Source organism: Sander lucioperca, chromosome 17, assembly GCF_008315115.2.
Source record: "Sander lucioperca isolate FBNREF2018 chromosome 17, SLUC_FBN_1.2, whole genome shotgun sequence".
In the NCBI taxonomy this organism is placed as follows: domain Eukaryota; kingdom Metazoa; phylum Chordata; class Actinopteri; order Perciformes; family Percidae; genus Sander; species Sander lucioperca.
The window spans coordinates 27151863-27173451 of record NC_050189.1 but is presented as its reverse complement, the minus strand read 5'-3'; the positions used below and the strand labels follow the sequence as shown (position 1 = coordinate 27173451).

Sequence of the window (21589 nt, the reverse complement as noted above, 5' to 3'; positions counted from 1 at the left end):
GGAGTGGGTGTTAGAGCGAGGGAGAAGTGAGAGAGTGACGGCGATTAGCTTCGGAGCGAGTACCGACTCTAGAGTCACAGTGAGAGAAACAAAGTGTCTCCCCTGTGTTTTCTGACCAAGGTGGGAAATCTGTAGCAGGAAAAGTTAACCCTCTCTTTGATTTCATGATGTTTATGGAGAAGGAGAACCAGGAAATGAGTCGGGGGAAATGCAACGCTGCAAAGCCACGGCCGAGCAACATGCATCGCTGCGACGTGTAGTTACATTTTTCGAGAGGTGCACATCAGGCTACGGCGTAGGGTCCGGCGTAGACGCAGAGGGGTCTGCGGGGGTACGCCGTCTACGCAGAAGCATAAAACGGCCTTTAGAAGAGACGGCGCTGGGTGGGACAGAACAAAGTTAGAATCACTTCAGTAACGTTAGTTGTGGAATTCCAGTAAGAAGCCATTATTATTATTAATTTTTAACATCAGATGAAGTGATTCTTTTCTCTAATAGAGATGATGTTGTGTCGTTTTAATTAATTATAAAGTAGTCATGACAAAAAAACTATAATTTTTCCAAGAATCATCTATGTTAGCGGTTATAACATTACTTAGCTTGTTGAGTAACGTTAGCTTGTTTAATAGCTTGTTGGATAGTTAGTTAGCTAACTTGCTAATCCCACCCAACATGCTTTCACTGGTTACAGAAAATGAGCCAGCTGGCTGGTTAGTTAGCTTGCTTGCTAGGAGGCTCAGTTCTCAGTTCAGCATCATCTGTATAAGAGAAAAGAATCAGTTCATCCGATGTTTGAAGTGAATAAAATAGCTTTGCATGCCTACTTACTGGAGTTCCACAACTACACATATCCTCTACAATTGAATGATTTTGGCTGTATTGTTTGTGTCCACTAAAAAAATTGCTCTTGAGAAATTGTATGTTTATTGTGTAATGTAATTTAAGTCCATAGCTAGTGTCAGGAAAGCTGAGAGTTTAAGGAAAAAGCTTGCATGCATACAGTATGATATAGGTTGTTAATAGTGCCCTCTGCTGCCATGCTGTCAGCTGCGTTGCCATGTGCAGGATTGGTAATCTTACTGGTAATCACTTTTCTTCCCTTTTCAGAGTTTGCAGAGTTCTGCGGTTGTCAGTATGTTTCTATAACCGACTGCATAGTTTGTTTACTTACAAATCCATTCTGTGAAATCCATGTTGTGAATGCCTTTGCATTGGCCCATTTGACCAAGTTTGTGGTGAAAATTCTGTTTGATAAGACAAGAAGTCAAAGAAAAAGTGTGAATAGTGTGTAGAGAGGACCCAACTGGCCCCACAGACTCTAAGAAAAGGTAAAGATCTATACGCTCCTATGTGCACACTGTAGAGTACCTCTACTGTCTCATAGTGTCTTCAGTATGTGACAAATCTGAAATGCTTTTGCATCTGTGTTCCAGACGCTCCACTCGAAGATGTGTTAACTAATTTGTACCCCTGTTTCTTTAGGTAATTGATAACTCCCCTTCAGTGTAATGCACAAACTGAACCAACAGACTGTAAAGCTTATATATCAAGTGTTTCCAATTTGGTTTGTTTTTTATAAAATCTTTTTACATCCTATCTGGATAATGCTACTAAACTAGCAGAGGGCTATTATGGTTACAGGTGGTGAGTAAAATGATGGCCCACACTCCTGCCGCCTTCATACATATACATCTGATCTCATGCTTAATTACTGTTTTATTTTTGTGCAGGAGGAAATGGTATTTGTAAAAGAGGTCAGACTTGAAATGAAATCATGTCACTGAGCCACTTTGGGAGTGCATGATAGATGTTTCTTCATTTTTTCACATGACTTATTCTCTTGTGGAGCCACCATAGACTGTAACAAATAGTAGACATAGCATCAGTGACATCACCCATTGGTTTTTGAACTGCCCTTTTTGAAGCCTCGAGTTTGGCAATATGGCCGTCGCCATCTTGGTTTTGTTTTTTAAACCTGACGTGATGATTTTTGACGAGAGGGTGGAGCTGGGGAAGATGACGCGGCCAAGCCACTGTAGTTTATGGCTGCAATGCAAAAGAGGGAAATTTGCCAATATCAACCCTTCTGAAGCGAGTTATCCAGTGGAGATTTTTCGGCAGGTAAACACGGACATCCAGTTACTGGCGCCATTCATCTGCATGTACGGCAGTACAGCAAACTTTCCCTTAAGTTACCAGCTCGGCGTGTAGCCACGCCCTAAAGCATCCCCTGCGCTTGAGACCATCAACTCATTATGAAAATGTTTACTGAGGTAATAAATCAAGTGAGAAGTAGACTCATTTTCCCATCGACTTCAATAGAAACAGACTTTTTTTTTTGGGAGTGGGTGTAGCCCCTGCTGGAAATGAGATAGAATGCAGGTTTAAGGCACTTTGGCATTGACCTACCTTCATACCCGAAGCATCGTCCATTATTTTTTACAGTCATTGGGAGCCACCTGCTGTTTTTAGTAATTGAAAATGAAGTGAAGTGACACGGTGGCTTTAAATGATTACAGTAGATCAGCCTCTTCTATTCAGAGACTCATTTTGGGGTTTGTTTATATCTACTGTGATCATCTGTGCAGCTTGCCCTGTTACACTGTGGGAGCGTCCCAGTTTGATACACTGCTAACAATACTAGAAGCACACATCAAAAAGAGATTTAGCCAGCCAAGAACAGCTATTCACAAGAACACTTCTGCTGAGTGTACACTTTTGTGTGTGTGTGTGTGTGTGTGTGTGTGTGTGTGTGTGTGTGTGTATGTTTTTGTGTGTGTGTGTGTGTGTATGTGTGTGGGTGTGTGTGTGGTTTTCTCCACCTCTCCTCCTCTGTCTCTTTCTTTCGCTTTCATTGTGCAGTGGTATACCGTAGCCTCCTGCTGCATAGAGTAGATTTAGTCATTAGGCTCCCTCTTTCTCTCTTACACACACACACAGGCACACACTGAAACACTTGCGCATAGTGAAGTACACACTCTGAGAAGTGGTGGCTAAGCAGGATTTTAACAAAAGGAGTGAAGAGCAAGAAAGAGAAGTCAAAGGGAAAATAAAAACGGGTCAGAGGCGTCTTCCCGATCCAAGAGCAGTTGTCCCAGATTGACTGTGATGGTGAGCTGGTGATCGAGGGATACGCAATAGGTTGCACAACTTGTGTTTAAAGTAAAGGAGTCTGTTTCGCTGCTGCAGGGGAAGGCACTCAGCTGTCCAGTCATTATGATGATGTATCTGTGGGTAAGTTGTATCTGTGTGTGTGTGTGTGTGTGTGTGTGTGTGTGTGTGTGTGTGTGTGTGTGTGTGTGTGTGTGTGTGTGTGTGTGTGTGTGTGTGTGTGTGTGTGTGTGTGTCCTGTTTGTGATCTGCTTTGCATATTTGCTCAGTTGTAAATGTGCTGCAGAAAGTATTTTGTTGGTCAGTTGTTAGTTAAATTGTTGTTTGCTGTGCATTAAGCTACATTGGTTTAAGCGGAGAACATATAAGTATCAGAGGTGTTCATAAATTACAGATACAAACCCAGGTTTTACCTGCTGTTCCACACAGTTAAGATGTACATACTATAAGTCTATTTCTAGATTATGTCTTGTTTAGCAATTAGGGAATTAAGTAGCACGATCAGTCAGAGTTTGTGAATAAACCTGGCTCAGGAGGTAGGGAGGAAGTAGAGCACCAATCACAAGGTTGGTCGTCCAATCCCCAGCTCTTCCTGTCTGCATGTCGAAGTGTCCATGGGCAAGACACTGAACCCCAAATTGCTCCCCATGATGAGGCCAGCACCTTCCATGGATACACGTGTGTGTGTGTGTGTGTGTGTGTGTGTGTGTGTGTGTGTGTGTGAGAGAGAGAGAGAGAGAGAAAGAGACTGTGAGAGTAGTACACGTCATCCTGATTGGAAATTTCTTGATATCGACCATGGGTGTGTGCCGCGTTTATGCGTAACGTTTACTGTTTTGTCGTATTAGCCTATACAATAAATTAGGTAATCTGGCTTTCATAACTCAGTGCCTAGCCTCTTACTGACATCAACACACATCACTGCCTCGCCGCACTGCCCCCCCCCGTCTCCCCCCGTCCCCCCCGACCTCCTCCTTGCGACCTCTTTGACATATAAGAGCGTCACATTGCCTGTGACATCATTTAATAAATTATGTTTCTGTCAAAATGTATTTGACGAAGCTAATTTGTATTATAAGAAGGTGCTCGTATTGAACCTGGCTGGTTCTGATTGTTTCACATCACCTTAATACCATCAATACAATATCCTACTGAAGTGTACCCATCATGAAAACACCCCATAATAATTACATTTTAGAAAAAAATAATGAATAAAATTCTCCCCTTCAGATGTCTTATAATTTCTGTGTGCTGACTGACTCAAGGGCTTTGGCAGAGGGAACATGTTAATTGAGAAATATTAGGCCACCTTTAATGAAAGAAGGCTTGATACTTTTTTTAGCAAGTCCTATCCTCTATGCAGCACCACTCTTTATTTGAATAGTTCATATTTAATTGAGATTACAGCCCCACAATAAAGTAGACTGCTGCCCCAGAGAGACCGAAACAAATTTGCAAAAAGATTCCCCACGCTTTAAAAAGTTCATTGGAATCTGTATCGTGAATGAGGAACCCAACAAATCTATCACATTACCATTGAATTTCCCAAGGGCTCTGTATAAAGTTTTCTTGAAATTGAGAATGTGCTGCATTTCTCTACGCTTTATTAAGATTCAAACTCTTGCAGCCCCAAAGAAGAGATCATTAAAATCAATATTCAATTTGAAGGCTGCTGCTTGTGATGCTGCGCTTCATAAAAATGTCAAAAAGATTTAGCTGTGACATACACTGGAGGGACAGCTTGCATTTGTTGATATTGATTTGAAGATATCATAGAGAAAAGATCCAGAAGAACAGTTTTAGCAGCTGCATAATGACAGAAGAATTAAATGGAATATAATAAATGGCATTAAGGGACTTGGTGTAATAAATCAGTTTGGCGAAATTTAATAAAAGATTCTGCTAAATAAGAGGTTCAAAATGGAATTCCATCCGCATCTGCAGACGTCTGCAATTTTTAACTCATAAAGGATTTGTTTTTTTACACAAGTGTGTAGTGTCCTGTCTTGTTTCCCTGGCTGCTGAGTGGAGTGATGGGGGTTAGCTCCATCATCGGCTGTCCGACCACAGTCGGGAAGCCGAAGCAGGAAAAGCTAACACTTAGCTACTGTACTTTTTTAAAAAGTTTCCTTTTAGCAAAATACTTTGAGTGAGTCTAATTCCCTCTGGTAAACAGTTACACAGTGTAGCGTAGACTGTATATAGAATGTAGCATATGTTTAGGGCTTTTATTGTGAAAGGTAAGAACGGAAAGAGTGCCTCTGGTAAACGCTACCTTTGTCAGAGTTCGGAGAAGACATTGAGAAGGACTTTTGGTCGGCACCAAGGTGCTTCTGGAAAACCGCCCGCCACCTCAAGAGGGTGAAACGGGGAAACATCCGAGCTGTGTACAGTAAGAATGGGACGCTTTTGACCTCAACTGAGAAGGTAATTGGGCAGAGGAATGAATCCAACTAACACACCCTCTATGGTAGAGGCAGAGCTGGAGGCTGATGGTCGTCAATTTCCCTGGAGGAAGTCACTGAGGTAGTCAAACAACTCCACAGTGGCAAAGCTCCGGGGATTGATTGATGAGATCCGTCCAGAAATGCAATTAGCTTTGGGTGTGGAGTAGCTGTCTTGGATGACACGCCTCTTCAACATTGTGTTGAAGTCTGGGACAGTGCCTAAGAAGTAGCAGACAGGAGTGGTGGTTCCCCTGTTCAAAAAGGGGGACCAGGCAGTGTGTGCCAATTACAGGGGTATCGCATTTCTCAGTCTCCCTGGTAAAGGGAGAAAAAACCCTCCTTGTCGAACCCTCCTTGTCGAAGAGTAATAATGCGGATTCTGTCCTGGTTGTGGAACAACGGAACAGCTCTTCACTCTTCCAAGGATCATGTAGGGGCCTGGGAGTATGCCCATCTGATCTTCATGTTTTTTGTGGATCTGGAATAGACATATGACCGGGTCCTCCGGGAGATACTGTAGGAGTATGGGGTGAGGGGGTCCCTTCTCAGTGCTATCCAATTCCTGTACATCCAAAGCGAGAGCTGTGTCCGTGTTCTTGGTAGTAAGTTGGACTTATTCCAGGTGAGGGTTGGGCTTCACCAGGGCTATGCTTTGTCACCAATCCTGTTTTTGATATTCACGGAGAGGATATCGAGGCTTAGTTGTGGGGGGAGGGGTTGCGGCTCGGTGAGCTGGGGATCTCATCGCTGCTTATTGCAGATGATGTGGTCTTGATGGCATCATCAGTCTGTGACCTTTAGCACCAACTGGATCGGTTCGCAGCCGAGTGTGAAGCGGCTGGGATGAGGATCAGCACCTCTAAATCTGAGACCATGGTTCACAGCAGGAAACCGATGGAATGCCTACTCCAGGTAGGGAATGAGTCTTTACCCCAAGTGAAGGAGTTAAAGTATTGTTCGTTAAGTACTTGTTCGAGAGTGAGGGGACAATGGAGGAGATTAGCCGGAGAATTGGAGCAGCGGGGACGGTATTGCATTCGCTTTACCGCACCATTGTGACGGAAAAAAAAGCTTAGCCGGAAAAAAAAGCTCTCGATCTACAGGTCAATTCACCTATGGTCATGAAGGCTGGGTCATGACTGAAAGAACTAGATCCCGGGTACAGGCGACCAAAATGGCTTTTCTCAGGAAAGTGGCTGCCATCTCCTTTAGAGATAGGGTGAGAAGCTCAGTCATCCGTGAGGAACTCGGAGTAGAGCCGCTGCTGCCAGTTGAGGTGGTTCGGGCAACTGGTAAGAATGCACCCTGGGCATCTCCTTAGGGAAGTGTTCCAGGCACATCTAGCTGGGAGAAGGCCTTGGGGAAGAACCAGGACTAATGATTATGCATTTTCCAGCATAATTTATGACTAATTACCCAACATTTGGTTTCATTTTACATTTTGACATCATTTATTCTTATTTCAACATCTGTAAGAATTGAAATAATATACAATTTAAACACCTTGCAAAGGCCTTCATATACAAATGAAACCATTTTGAACTGAACTCTGTGGAACACACTCTTTACTCTCTATCATTCGGTTTGTGGACCTGCTGATTGTCTTTACTGGGTACATTTCTCTACATGTCGAGCCATGTTGCTTCAATGTAACAATAAGTGTTTAGGTCACACAGACCTTCCACAAACACATCCGCACATTTATATCAAACATCACATAGCTTATACAGGATTTTGTAAGGGCAGTAGAACGTATAGGAGAGTAAATTGTGCTTTGTGGCTGTGCTCAGAGGGCTACCAGTGCAGAACACAAATGACATTTCCTGTTTTGTAGTAAATTATGCAGGGCTTCCTGAGTGCTGGCTGAACAGGCACTCCATATATCCAGCAGAACAGCAGAAATATGATGTGGGAGCAAGCCTGGCTGACGGGTATTAATGGCTGCCACTGCAGCAAGGCGAACAGAGTGCTGAGCTGATGCTAAAGGGGAGAGAAAGACAGTTTGGATACACTGGGAGTTTTTCAGAGGAGGACAAATCAGTGTAGAACATTTTTTACAATGAAAGGCCCCTGAGCGTTTGAGTCAGGGTAGTTTTGGAGAGGCCTAGTGACCTGACCACCTGCAACTTTCACAAGGAGCTCACATTGAGTGTGTGTCTGTGCATTAGTGTTGGGTTAAAGGTGTGTTAAAGAAAGACGTCTGTCTTGTGTTTGATTGTGTTTTAGTAATCATATTCGTTGCAGCAGTTTTTTTTATTAATTAGCTGTATGCTGTACTGGAAGCTCACCAGTACCTGCTTTGCTGTGATTTGGATTTGTTAACTTTCCTTATAGAATTTTCCAAGTTGAATTAATGAATGCTACTTTTATAGCAAGATTTATTTTAGATGTTAAGGATTTAGTATCTATAGAGAAAGGGGATGAGAATTTAAACGGATGCCTTTTTTATGAAAAGACCTTCAACTTTATGGGAAATAGATTCAGCACTTATTTGCTTTCCATATTGTTTGCTGTTGACCAGGGGTGTCGGACTGGGGGTGGAAAGGGGACTGAGTACCCAGGGCCCTCATGTGAGGAGGGCCCAAAAAGATGCTAGAATGAATAGCTGTGGATGTGGGGAGGGGGGCATTGAGAATGCCTTTCTACAGGGCCCATGCTGTTGTGCTACGCCCCTGCTGTTGACACTACCTGTTTCCATTTGTATCATGTTAACTTGCTGTGCAAATCGATGCAGTCTCATTCTAAATTATTAAAATATAGTATATTAATTATGCCTTGCTCCATCTCTCTGTGCTTTCTGTCTCCATAATCCCATTGGTCAAACTAAAATGAAATTTTTAAAAACGCACTCAAATTTATAGTCTAGTTTAAATCCTAAAACAGCTGGCAATTGTACTTTTTAGCAAATGTTATTCAAACAGTAGCAAATAGTGCATTTGTTGCTGACTAGTCAGCGGATTATTGCACAGTCGGTGCTCTATAAGCACTCTACGCATGTAAATACCAGTACAATACAATGTAGACTGTGAGAAATTGGTTGATGTCACAGCATTAGTTTATCTCATGTCGATAATTAATATTCTATAATCAGAATTTGAGCATTTCCATGAAATTAACTTCCCTCAGAGTACACAGAGCAATGCTTTTGTCGGTAGAAAAAAAACATATGTTGCACATGTCTCTATTAATTGATTAAACTAAATCAAGAAGCTGAGCGGCTTAGGCTGGTTAATCATCATATTTTTCTTAGCTTAGTTGGCCTTCTGTTGAGAAGAAAGTGATAGCTGGAGCTGCAAGAGCCCTCTATCAGATATCCAAGGGTACCATCCAAATAATAAACTGGAGAGTTTACACAGACATAATACTTATACCTGTTCGTAGGGCCAACTATTGTTGGTTTTAGTCGTGTCATGGGAATTATACATCATGTTATAAACCACTTATTAAATGTTTATACACTGATTCTAAATTCTATATAGGGGAATTACAGCAGTGTGTCACAGGTTTACAGGTTACAGATATGGACCACTTTACACAGTGATTGGCCAGATATATGGAGGTGTGAAAGTATCTTGAGTTTGAAACTCTCTTTTTGCATTCAAAAGTTACATAACTTGTCACTGTCCTTTGAGCAATGGAGTGTAACACAATATATGCCTTGAAAGAGAAACTGTGTGAAAGTGCGCGCTGTTATCCCCATTTGTGAGATTCATTGCTTTGATTCAAAAAGACAGAGTTGTTGGAGAGGCATCAGGGGGCAGTGGGATGCAGCCAGGAGGAGGCTGTGATAGCAGGTGAGGCCTTTCAGAACAGGTAAAAATACATTGGGCCTCAGTCACCAAAATCTTAGTTATTTCTCAAATCTAAATTAGATTCATGAAGGTTTTCTTAAAAGGTGTTATTCGTACCTGTGTTCTTATAATGATGAATCCCATCGTCCTCCTATAACTGTGTGCCAGTTGGTCCTAAGTAAACACCACACCAATCCCCATAAAAGGGCATGAGACTGCAGGGACGTATGCACACAACAATTAAAAAAGCTGAGAAAATTGTAGAAATTATAACTATACCGTACTTCAATACAATTGTAAGGGAGGCTACTTTTAAAGGTGCCGTAGGTAGGATTGCGAAGATCCAGGACTTAGCCAAACAATTTGAACATTGACAACTTTTCAGTCCCTCCCCCTGTGCACGATAGAGCGCGTGTGAAGAGGGGGGAAGGGGAGGAAACCTATCTGCAGCTCATGCCCGGGGGGAGGGGAGGACGCTATAATATGTGTGTGCCTGAGCAGTGATTGACACGCAATTAGACACCTCCCCTGGCCCTGATTGGTGCATCTGAATAGGGAGCGGTGGATTTTTGCAAATCGCACTACAGGCTGTAGGTGGTGCCAGAGGAGCCAGATTTCTTTTTTAAATTACCTGCTTCATGTAGTTCTACTCGACCACAGGGTCAGTTTAAGCAAATATGACAGAAAGTTAGTCTTTTCTACTGCATCTTTAATTCCAGGCTTCTTTATGCAAATCAGCTCGACTTGCTGCCTATCCAAATCTTTTAAACTGACCGTTACACCGATAGATCTAAAATGAAGACAGATTCAGCAACTGCATAGCTTATTTTTTGGCGTAAAATGTTTTCAGAAACACATTTCAATGAACTATTTCCTAAAATAAGAAAACGTTTCCAAATGAGCCGCCGTGTTGGTCTGTTTGAAAAATCTGGGAGGAGACAGCCCAGGAGTGAAGCGTTCATCCAATCAAGTGCAGCCATTTCTGTTGTAGGAGGGCATAGCCTGTTATCTTAGCTTTTTATTGGTCATTGAAGAGAAATTGAGAACTTATAGGGTCAAGCCCACCAATGCTGGGAACCGGGGCGATCCCTGCCATCAAGAAACGCCAATGTGGACACATACCATAAGGGACACAACCTGACTTCAACCTGTGTCTTGCGAAAACACAAAACATATTTTATTATTTGCACCAATCTGCCACAATGATGTGTTCTTTTCCATTTGCTGATCCACCTCTTTGTCCAACTTGCGCCAGTTTGGCTCCTACCTGCTGGCCCAGCAGCTGTCTTGATTATTGACCAAATGGGTTATTTGTCTCACACAAGTAACCATCACTATTTACCAAATCGTATTTCCCTGCTTGCTGGGCTCCGGCGGGGCTCATTCAGCCACATCAGGCCTGTTATCGGCCCTATCATCAAGCTTGAAGCGTTTCCACGCTGTGCTTCAGTCAATGGCGCCTGTGAAAAGACAGGCTTCTCTGCCTAACAGCTTGCACCAGGCAATCTGTACTATCTCACACACACACACACACACACGCACACACACACACACACACACACACACACACACACACACACACACACACACACACCTAGGCAATCTGTGCTATCTATTAGCTGAGAGCTGAGGGTAGTCTATTCCCCTGAACAGTACTCTCCTCCTCAGACATCTCCTCAGATTCAATCAATAGCAGCTAGTTCACCACAGAGAGGGCTGTCCGTGTGTGTGTGTGTGTGTGTGTGTGTGTGTGTGTGTGTGTGTGTGTGTGTGTGTGTGTGTGTGTTCCTGTCTGTGTTCACAGGAGAGAAAAAATCAGAGACAGTGGGGGATACAGGTAGAGAGATGGAGTGGAGTCTGAATTGAGATGGAGTGATGGTAGGGACAGAGGATGAGGAATGCTGATGCTGCTGTTCTATCACAGAGGATATCTAACCAGAGCACCACATTTCTCTCTCTCTTTCTCTCCCTGTCTATCTCTCTCTGACCTGCTCTCTACCATGCCTCCCTCCTGCAATAATCTTTCTGAACTCTCTCTGTGTTTTTTATTTGCAAATCTTGCACTGCAGCAATGTCCATTATAAAATGCATCATACAGAGAGGGAGCGTTAACTTACTTTCTGAATTTGGAATAGTTGATTACCCATCTCCTGATTATTTTCTTTGGAGTACAAAGAGTAACCAGGTTGCCGCAGTGCATGTGAACATGTTCTCCAATTACAGACAAAAAAACCTGATTGCTGATGTTCATCGGCAGAGAGAAAAATACCTCAAAACCTGACATGCAACAGCTGAAACCTCCTAATTTGCACCAAAATAAATTCTACATTTAAGTGTCTGGTGCAAATACATAAACAAAAATGCACGCATAGCAAAAGATAAACCTCAGTGTGGCTGCTTCAGATAGATTAAGCTCACTGGTCCTCCTCAGGCAGCATGACCTTTTTCCCCCAGCAACCTGCTTTGTTGTGTTCATGTAAGCGTAGTGAATGTCTATTGGGCAAAATTATTAGGGAATGTTACTGCAGCTACTCTCTTCACGTAATATCACCCTGCCCATGTTGCTACGCTATATTTTCTTTGTAACTTTAGTTATTCTTAAATAGGGTTGGGTACTGAAACCTGGTGCCAATATAACAGCGGTGCCTAAACGATCTGTCTCTACCACACTGAATGACAACGCAGATTTTGGTGAGTCAGAAGCATCACTGCATGTGACGCTAGTTAACACTACACTTGGCAGCAGGTAACGTTAGCCTACCGTTAGCTAGCAGCTGGCTTAAACACGGTTAAAATGCTAAAAAACTAAATGGTCTAACGTGTGGCTGTATTTCACTGGAAAGACTTCCAACACAGGGACGTACAACAATCTGCAGCTAAAGACACAGAGGAGACTAGCTACACTTTCAGACACCATGGACACTGCCATAGCCGGAAACAACACCAACAGGACTTGATAGTGCGTTCAATTGCACGTTGTAAGCTCAATCTCTCTCTCTCCCCCCCCCCCCCACACAGAAGAACCAAGCAGGTCTGCCTTGTCGCACGATCCAAATTTTCTTCATAACTTGCCATTTTCAGCGTGTAGCTTGCTAGCTCGAAGGTTGTTGTTGTTTCCCCGCGAAGGGCTGTGCTGGATGTCAGGCAATTATCCTGGAAATGCATTGTCATTGATCCAGACTAGATCGTACCTAATACCTAATATTAGATTAGATTATTACATTCAAAATAAATTTTGACCAAAAATTTCAATTTGACCATATGGCCTTAGCAATAAATGGGCCATTCTTTAATGTAGCCAAATCAGTTTGTGCTCTTCTTTTTTATTTACCAGAGCAATCAAACAACTCGTTTTTTGGTTTTTAACACCCATTTACAAAAGGAAAATAGAATGAACAAATATAGACAGACCCAAACAAATCGGTAAAGAGCTTTTTTTTCTCTTTTTTCCAGGCTTTCTCTAGATAACTGTTTCACATGGGAACAGCTATCTTAGTCGTTGAGCATCATCCATATTTACAAAATCAATATCTATTTTTATCTTACTTAACAAAGCACAAGAAAAAGGACAATATAAAACAAAATGGAACTCATTTTCTATATCATTTAACCAACATATTGAACAGATGTGCGTTTCTTCGACATTAACATACCGTTCACTTTCAGTAACAGTCAAAGGTAAAATACCAGATCTCAACTGAGCACATAGAGATTTTTTGCCAACTTATATAGAACATAATTCTCTGTGCCGTATTCAGTTTTAATCATCAAAGAAATATGCAATTTTGGCTTAGTCATATATCGTCAGCCCATTTGTCCTTAGCAAACACAGATTCTTTAAACAAACCGATATTGAGCTTTTCATTATTAAAAGTTATGTTATAAGTTATTGAAAATGCAAGTTTCATTGACTGAAGCAGTAACCACAAAAATATATGTTGTTGTTGAAAAGCTGTAGTAACAGCTCTAACAAAATTTAAATGTAGGCTAATTCAATTAAATAGCTGTGTTTCCATCAACAGTTCGAAAAAGAGTTAACACGCAAAATGGGAGCTGGAAACAGCTTTGCCGACTAAGTTGTGACGTAGCAAACATGTAACTCACATGACTGATGCCGTTTCCGCTGTCGTTATTGCATAGCCCTTGCTGTGTGCATTACAATAATGGCATTTCTTTGTCTTCAGACAGCATGCGACATGGCCAATACTAATTTAAATGCCTGGACAATTACAACATGCCCAATGGCAACACATTCCTGAATATACCTACCTCTCTCCATTTAGACAAAGAACTTAGCTTCTAATCTCTTTGATTTACTAAGCCGGTTTGCAATCTACAACCATGTGTAACGTCAACTTGTGACGAAACTACACTTTGCGTAGTCTAGTTTATTCGCTCTAAATGATGGAAAAGCTTCTAATTAGCACATTCTCTTTTTTCTTTTTTGCGACATTTTAAAAGTCCACTTAAAATTAGCTTGACAATTAGATGGAAACATGGCTTATGTCTTTATTTATGTACATTTATATGAGGTCAGCTTTTCCTCTTGTATAGGAATGAGAAACGATAGATAAATAACTGTATTAATACCCAGAGGGGATGCACAATAACAAAAGATACCAGCCAGCCAGCACACAGCAGACAACATGACAGTAATGCTGTTACCACAACACACATACAACAGCATACATTCAATTCAATTCATCTATAGTATCAAATCATAACAAGAGTTATCCCAAGGCAATTTACAGATAGAGTAGGTCTAGACCGCACTCTATAAACATCAAGGCACTGGCCACGCAATTCTTCTAGAAATCATTTTAGAGCTTGTGACTGACATCAAAGGACTTCAATTTCCTGAAACAAGTCAATGAGATCCTTTAATATAATTCTTTTAAAACTGCAATAGTAAGCGAAGGAAGTTGCCATGTAGTTATTGATGGCCACATTGAAGCCAAAAGCAGGCAAAGAAAGGCATCTTCCTTCACATTGAGTCAGCAGCGGACATTTCCCCAAGCTAACGCACACACACTGCTTTTACATTATTCTCATAGCTTCAGGTCTCAGCCTTTGCTGCTGACATTTGAGTTCCACAAGCAGACTGAATGACCGTTGCCGCCAGTGTTCAATTGCCTTGCTCCGCCATGCGTGGCAGGTAATAGACCACACAGCCACAAATGGATGTACACTCTCAATACGCTACAGACACCGTTACACATATACACAGTCACTGTGAAAGTGCACTGCAGAGGAAAGTCAGTGTCTGTGGCACAAATACAAATAATACAAATACTGTGTCAGCATTTCAGCAAAGTAATAAGGACCTCAGAAATAAACCAAATACTATAAATTCCCCCCAAAAAGCTGGTTCAAATAATTCAAATAATAGTTGGCCTGAATAAATGAAGTAGATTGTTAAAACCACCGAGGGGATTCAACCAAGTAACAGATTTTAAAAAGTTCTGCAGGAATCCAGTGTAGCTGTATTAACAGCCTCCTCAAGTGGCCCCTAGAGGCTGCAGTGTTTACTACACCTCACAACATTATTACACAACCATTATATCACTTGATTTTCTTTATTTATTTAAAGCCCTAAGAGTGTTTATTATATTATATGTATTTCCCTAAACACAGTTAGAATCCCTGTTCGAGATTTTTTTAAATACTTAATACTCATCATGACCTGATAATACCTAGTCTCACATTGGCCAGCTCTATCTCCACAGGGCTGTGGAGTAAGATCTGGCTCCACCACAGATGCATTCTGACATAGGAGAAAAAAATAAAACTCTGGGTTGTTTGCATTTCTTTAAACCAATCACGTCATCTTAGGGACTGTTCGTTATTTAATTAAGGGGTCACCGGAGGAGTTTTGTGGCCTCTAACCTAAAAAGACGTGACCCTCCCCTCGTCAGTAATAATTTTCCTATGACCCTCCAAAACGATTTGAAAAAAAGGCATGACCCTCCCCTCACGTGCAAGTTTGCACTTAGCAAGGAAGAACAGATACCATTTGATTTTTACAGCTATGACATACAGAAGTTAACCTCGCATTCTCATCTTACACATCACACTCCTCTGTTATGGTGTGGTGGCCATTTCAGTAGATTTACTCACTGACATTGTTGTGGAAACACAATAAGCATGGAAACTAAATGCACACTTCATGCATTACTGCATTACTTCAAATACTAAGTTACTCCTCTAGTAAACTAGTATTCATATGAAATAAAACGATAAAACATTGAGACCATTCAGCAAAGGACGCTGGGATATAACCAGGGCATGAAGTTAACTTTTTTGACCACCAGGGACTTTTTACCAGCCAGTTTTTTTTTTTGCGTCATAAAGGTGAAAAACAGGAATTGCTGTGTCTCTATGATCCTATCCTGTCCTATTGATGGTAGCCTACTGGTGGACATTGCGCCGTCATCACGTGCTGTAGTATGGGGGCCCGCCTTGATAATCCTGCATAGGGGCCAGGTGTTGGCTCGTTACGCCACTGCTTATAAGAGATGAGATGACTGACAAAATCAGGAGTAGCCTACGCGCACCACAACAACAACAAAACACTGGTGAATGCGCACCATAACACATGAATGTTTTTTGTATAGTTCTTAAAAATAAAAAAATAAATAAAAAGGAAACTTGTTTTGGGGAGAATAATACTTATTACTATTAATTAATTACTCTGGGCTGAGATTTTCTAGTAGCCTTACCAAAAAGGCTCAGGATGCTGCAAATGTTGGTATAATATGAAAAAGGCTGGTGGATTTAAGACACAAAATAATTTATTGGATGAATCAAATATGAACATATCTGTCATTGTCAGTGGCTTGTTGATCTTTACATTGTTAGTTAATTTCCTATCCTGGCCTGGGTTAATAAAGTACTTATTGGACTTTAACTTATCATTGCACTTACAATAACGTAGCTGTCCTCAATTTAGGTCATCCTGTACGTCTCATCTGCATTTTTTCCTGCATCCACCGTGTGCGTGCGTGTGTTTGTGTGTGTGTCTGTGTGTGTGTTTGTGTGTGATTGTGTGTGCGCGTCAGTCGCGGGGGAAACGGAGCAGCCCCGCCTGCTGCAGAGAGCCGACAGATTGAAACAGCAGCCGCTGACTTTAGAGTGAAAAAACGTTACAGCGTACATTGATGTTAAAATGTATACAGGTTGGCAGGACGGTCTGAAATGTTTTGCACGGTCTTTCGCTGTATGTTTTGTTGGTAAATGTGAGATGTTCGAGTCACACACACGTCTCGTCTTCATATCAGAAACTAGGAAATGAATTTTACCCGTTCTCACTCCCGCTTGGTCAGTGGCTGCACGTGGGACTGCTGGGATTGTGTGAGTAATGAAAATGCGATAGGGGGACCCGGCTGTCAATCAGTGTCTTCCAGTGATGCGGGCCCCTGATTGGACCAGGCCCGTAAGCAACTGTGTACCCTGCTTACCGATAGTTACGAGTCTGAATCACTCAATTCTCATTGGCTACCCGCCAATGTGGCAGGTAGATTGACAGTTTCACCCGCCAATCACAAAAGTTACCCGCATTTGGCGGGTGGGCGGGTGCCAATTTCATGCCCTGGATACAACCAATTCAACACTGGTTGCTATGGACTTGTCACTATCGTCATTGTATATTTTAGCACATAGGTAAAGCTGCCGAAGCTGAACATTATATTCCAAAACACATATGTTTATTTTTAAAGTTTTTAAGTTACATTGTAACAATTTAACAATTCGCCCTTATGAAATCCAATCGTGGCACGGCTGTTTTGGAACGCAATAGACAGACGCTTAAATTCAACTAAAATTTAACAGTGAACAATCAGTGTTGGACCTACAGTCTGTTGAGATGCCTCTCCAAACTCACCATAAAACGTTAAGACGCGTTGAGAAAAAAAGATCCGTATTTTGCCGTAATCCAATGACACGAAAAAAAAGTAATCCACAGCGATCAGTAGATCCACAAAAAGGTAAATGATACGGTGTATCCAGCAAGGCCTATACGAGCGTCACATTCACCAGCCAGCTCCAAACAGGTGAACGAGGCCTCTCCACTTCGCCGTTTAAACAAAGTGGAATAAAAGTATAAAAGTCCAAATCTACACAAAACCCGCAATCAATTAGTAAGCTGACATCACATGTATATGGCATTTAGGAAACCTTTATTGCAAGGTTGGCACGGCAAGACGCCAGAGTAGTGCAACAGTAATTTTCGTTTTTTTCAGACCATCTGCTAGGGGGCCGAGACTGAGAGCTACATGGAAAAATATGCACCAAACAAGCCACTTTGAAATTTTGCTCTTTTCATGAATAAAAAAGTTGGGTGACCCCCCCACCCAGACTAAAAAATGTTGGATGACCCTCTCCTCAGCAGAAAATAAAAAGACATGACCCTCCCCTATTTTCCTCCGGTGGTCCATTCCATAAATACCGAACGGTCCCTTAGATGCTGCAAAGCTCCGGACGCAGCGACGGTGGCTCTGCTAAATAGTCTCAGGAAAGAACTTGTTTGGGTATAACATTTGCATCCCGCAAAAGAAAACGTCACATACAATATTAAATGAAGTTAACTGTTGACACAGTACAGTAACGTGAGCTATTTAAATTAGCTGGATACATGGTTTAACTATCATTAGCTCTTACCAGTGTATCTCCGTGTGTACTTCGTCCACAGCAATCCCACCAATCGGTCCCAAAGTTAGAGACTAAATGCAGTAAACATATTCTTTGTAAATCTTTACGATCATTCCCCGGAAGAACCAAGCAGGCCTGCTTGCTAGCTCGAAGGTTGTTGTTGTTTCCCCAAGCGAAGGGCGGTGCCGGATGTCAGGCAATTATCTTGGAAATGTACTGTCGTTGATCCAGACAAGATCGTACCTAATACCTAATATGAGATTAGATTTTTTTTTCTTTTTCAACTGAACAGCAATGTAAATGTAAACAATAATAAAACCATTCAGGCAATATATTCTTTACACCATTTACAAAAGGGATGTTTAAAGAGGAATAAAGTGTAGCAAAGCAAGCAAACAAACAAATAAATAAATAAAATAGGGTTTAGGGTTTACATACAAAACATATAGACTTCACATAATCATACTAATGCTTCAATATTATTTTTTATGTTAATTATGTATTAAGAATGAACCTATGCCCCAGTAATTCTATCTGTATTTAGTGTTAATTGTTTAGTCTCACAACTGGAATCAAAGACACAAGTGAAATCAAAGCCCACTATAGATCATTATAAGGTTATGAATTTATTTTAATTTAATTTGCTCAAAACACACACATACCAAAGTATATTAGGTATTATTACATGGCTTGGTTGAATTCTAAGGCATTCTGCGATCTGCTATTTCTTGATAACAGACGTTGCTAAGTATAACACACCATTGCCATGCATAGCAGAGCGTTGCCATGCTGGCCCAGCTGGGGTCAGTTACACACTGATGGCAGCGTTAATGAAGCCCAATGGACGAAATTGCAAAATTAAGAATTTAAAAAAAGCTATAAGACAGATTCCATATGATCCCTACGTTAAGTCAGTGCTAAAAACTAACTGGAGATTTGAAAATGTGACTACATCTAAGTTTCCAATCAAGTCACCCCACTGTTAGCCTGGCTCTGCCCTCCTGCGTACTTCTGCTCAATTTTCATTTTCCTTCAGTACTCCGTCTGGGTATGCGGTATATTTTGGGTTTTCTCCAGCAAAAAATTTGACGGTCCAATCAGCGAACAGAGGGAGTGGCTGAGAACGATGACGTTGAGGTCGTGACGTGTGCTAGTTTGAGTTCTAGCCTGGTCCTACCAGACAGTATGTAGGAGGGTGGAGCAAGGCTACCAGATTGGCTCTGGGCAGATCCAATAGTTTTAAACTACCGCCTTCAAGGAAGTTAACACTTGTCAATGGAGAGTGGCCAGACTCTCTATACAAATGAAATGTACGAGAGTCTGGTAGAACCAGGCTACCCCACTGTAACTATAATCTTAAAAATGCATTAAACAATTAAAGCTGCAAGCAGCGTTGGAAGGGCCCTCACACCTATGTGGGAGTTGGGGTTACTGGCGGACGCAGCTGGATATGGCAGTGCATTAGCGCAACCGTTGGATCCAGGTCCGACCTGTGACGATTTCCTGCATGTCTTCCCCCGCTCTCTCCCCTTTCTCACCTAGCTGTCCTGTCCATTAAAGGCGGAAATGGTGGAAAGGAAATGGTGTATTGCAAATATTGTACCAAGTATAGGGGGCGGGGCAAACCGTCACCAATGAAATAGGAACTCTCTAAAGCGTAATAATAATAATTTCTTCAGTTTCAAAAGGGCTTCGCCGGCCGACATAGTCGGCGCTCACGCCCTAATAAGTCCCAGTGGCTTAGGCCCGGTGGGCCATCAGGCTTGCAATACACCGGGGGAAACACTGTATCTAAACATAATAAATCTCTAGCTATTTGGGGCCCTTATACCTCGGGCCCCCAGGCAGTTGTCTACCTTGACCATCAACCAGAATGTATTTCACCGGTGTTGTGATTTTGGGTAGCCGCGACTTGGTTATGTGACATTATGTCATGCCAGCTGTGTTGCTCAGGACCAAAGGAAGCGCAGTGAGCGTGAAGTTGTTTGGATGAGCGGTTCTGGAGAAAGCTGCAAGCAGCCACACCACAGGCCAAGCAGTCGACCCTGTTTCAAACAGGCCCGTTTTCAACCGGCACTGCACTAGTGACAAATTGTGATACCAAAATAAATGAGAAGAAAAAACAATAGGAGTGACAAAAATGACCATCTCACAACATAACACACACACAGTTAAGAGCTGGGAAGGAAGCAGAGGTTTATTCAGTCTCTCCCACAAATTGGATCATCAATTAATTTAACCAACTTAAATAACTTATATATTTACCTAATGTACACACACATGCACGCACGCACGCATACACCACTTAGCTCATTACGTGGTGCCATATTTATTTTGCTGGGAGAGTGCTGCTACTTTAGTCTGCTTTACAAAAGAGGGCAGTCCTTACTCCTGCTGCACTGTTTAATTGAAGGAACAGATTCTTTTCCTCCTCTAATTACAGGGAAGGAAGGAGGAAAACCTTGAGATATGGCCACTTTCTCTCTGCACAGACAGCCAATTATGGGAATAAATTGGAATAGCTGGGTTGAAATGTTTGCTGGCTCTGCACAGTGGGGAGACCATTTATTTTGGCTTTTAAAACTCTAATGGCAACAGGCACTACTAGCTTATGTTTAAGCTTTATTATCTCTAAGGTTATTCATGTCATAAAGCATGAAGAGCTGTGTGTTTCTACATTTAAGCATATGTGGCTCAACACCTCACGTAAAAGAAAATGGTAAGAAATCCAAATAATAGACTGTAAGATATTTAAACTAATACAATAACAACAAAATAAGACTAAAACCTAAATTAGACAGTTTACTCGACCTAGAACCTTCAATGTAATGTGTATGTAATCTAATGTAACTGCCATGTGACTATGTGTGTGTGTGTGGGTGTGTGTGTAATGATAGCTGAAAGTCACTTTCAGGGTTTCACTGAGACTGAAGAGCGATCAGAGGAGGTAGAGCCTCTCATACTTTTTCTCTGTGAGGTTTGCTTGTGTGAGTGTTCCCAGTTGGATTCTGCAAAATCTTTTCAGTGCACAGACTTTATGTAAATCACTTCTGTACACAAGTAGGAGCGCATTCCTGAGATTCGTTAGCATAGTCAACACCCAGACATTGCTATGAAAAGGCAACATGTTCCACATGGTTTGTGAGCAAGTTTCATTCACAAACAATGCTACCAAAGAGTAAAAAGAAGAACTGTGGAGCTTCAAGTTATGCTGTTGAATACCAGCAGACAAAAACAAGACAAATTTAGCAGCGTCAGTGGTCATACTAGGGGACCAGAAGCCCTGTTGGCTGCCAATGACGTGACATTGGAGCGGTGCTGTATCATGACAAAAAAAAAGATGGAATGTTTTGACATGAAGTTAGATGATGAAGCAAAAACTTGCGGTCAAAGGGATGTGAAAGTCATACAGATGAACTTTAGGATATTATACTGCAGGTAGTCTCGCTTTGTCAGACCTTTCTCCACCGCGGCGCTGCAGAGGAGGATCTGGCTAGTCCACACAGCATTCCTGGATGGGAGAATAACGTGCTCTGGTTTATTGGCATTTCTTTAAACCAATCACAATCGTCTTGGGCAGTGTTAGGCACCGGG

At 41.8% G+C, this 21589-nt stretch overlaps 1 protein-coding gene and 1 long non-coding RNA gene across 3 annotated transcripts in view; one reads left to right on the top strand and one right to left on the bottom strand.

Annotated features, from left to right (window-relative positions):
* Window positions 1-21589, top strand: part of rbfox1 (RNA binding fox-1 homolog 1) — a 288454-nt gene that overhangs the window by 93469 nt on the left and 173396 nt on the right. Inside the window, exon 1 of one of the 2 annotated variants that reach the window (XM_031303781.2) lies at window positions 2946-3234. The exons of the other annotated variant lie outside the window; for it this stretch is intronic. Coding sequence (XP_031159641.1) covers window positions 3217-3234 — 18 coding nt within the window. The 5' untranslated portion in view covers window positions 2946-3216. Of the gene's footprint in view, window positions 1-2945; window positions 3235-21589 lie in introns of those variants that run through there. 2 annotated transcript variants of the gene reach the window in all.
* Window positions 1-21589, bottom strand: part of LOC116052931 — a 107401-nt gene that overhangs the window by 28529 nt on the left and 57283 nt on the right. The window lies entirely within an intron of this gene.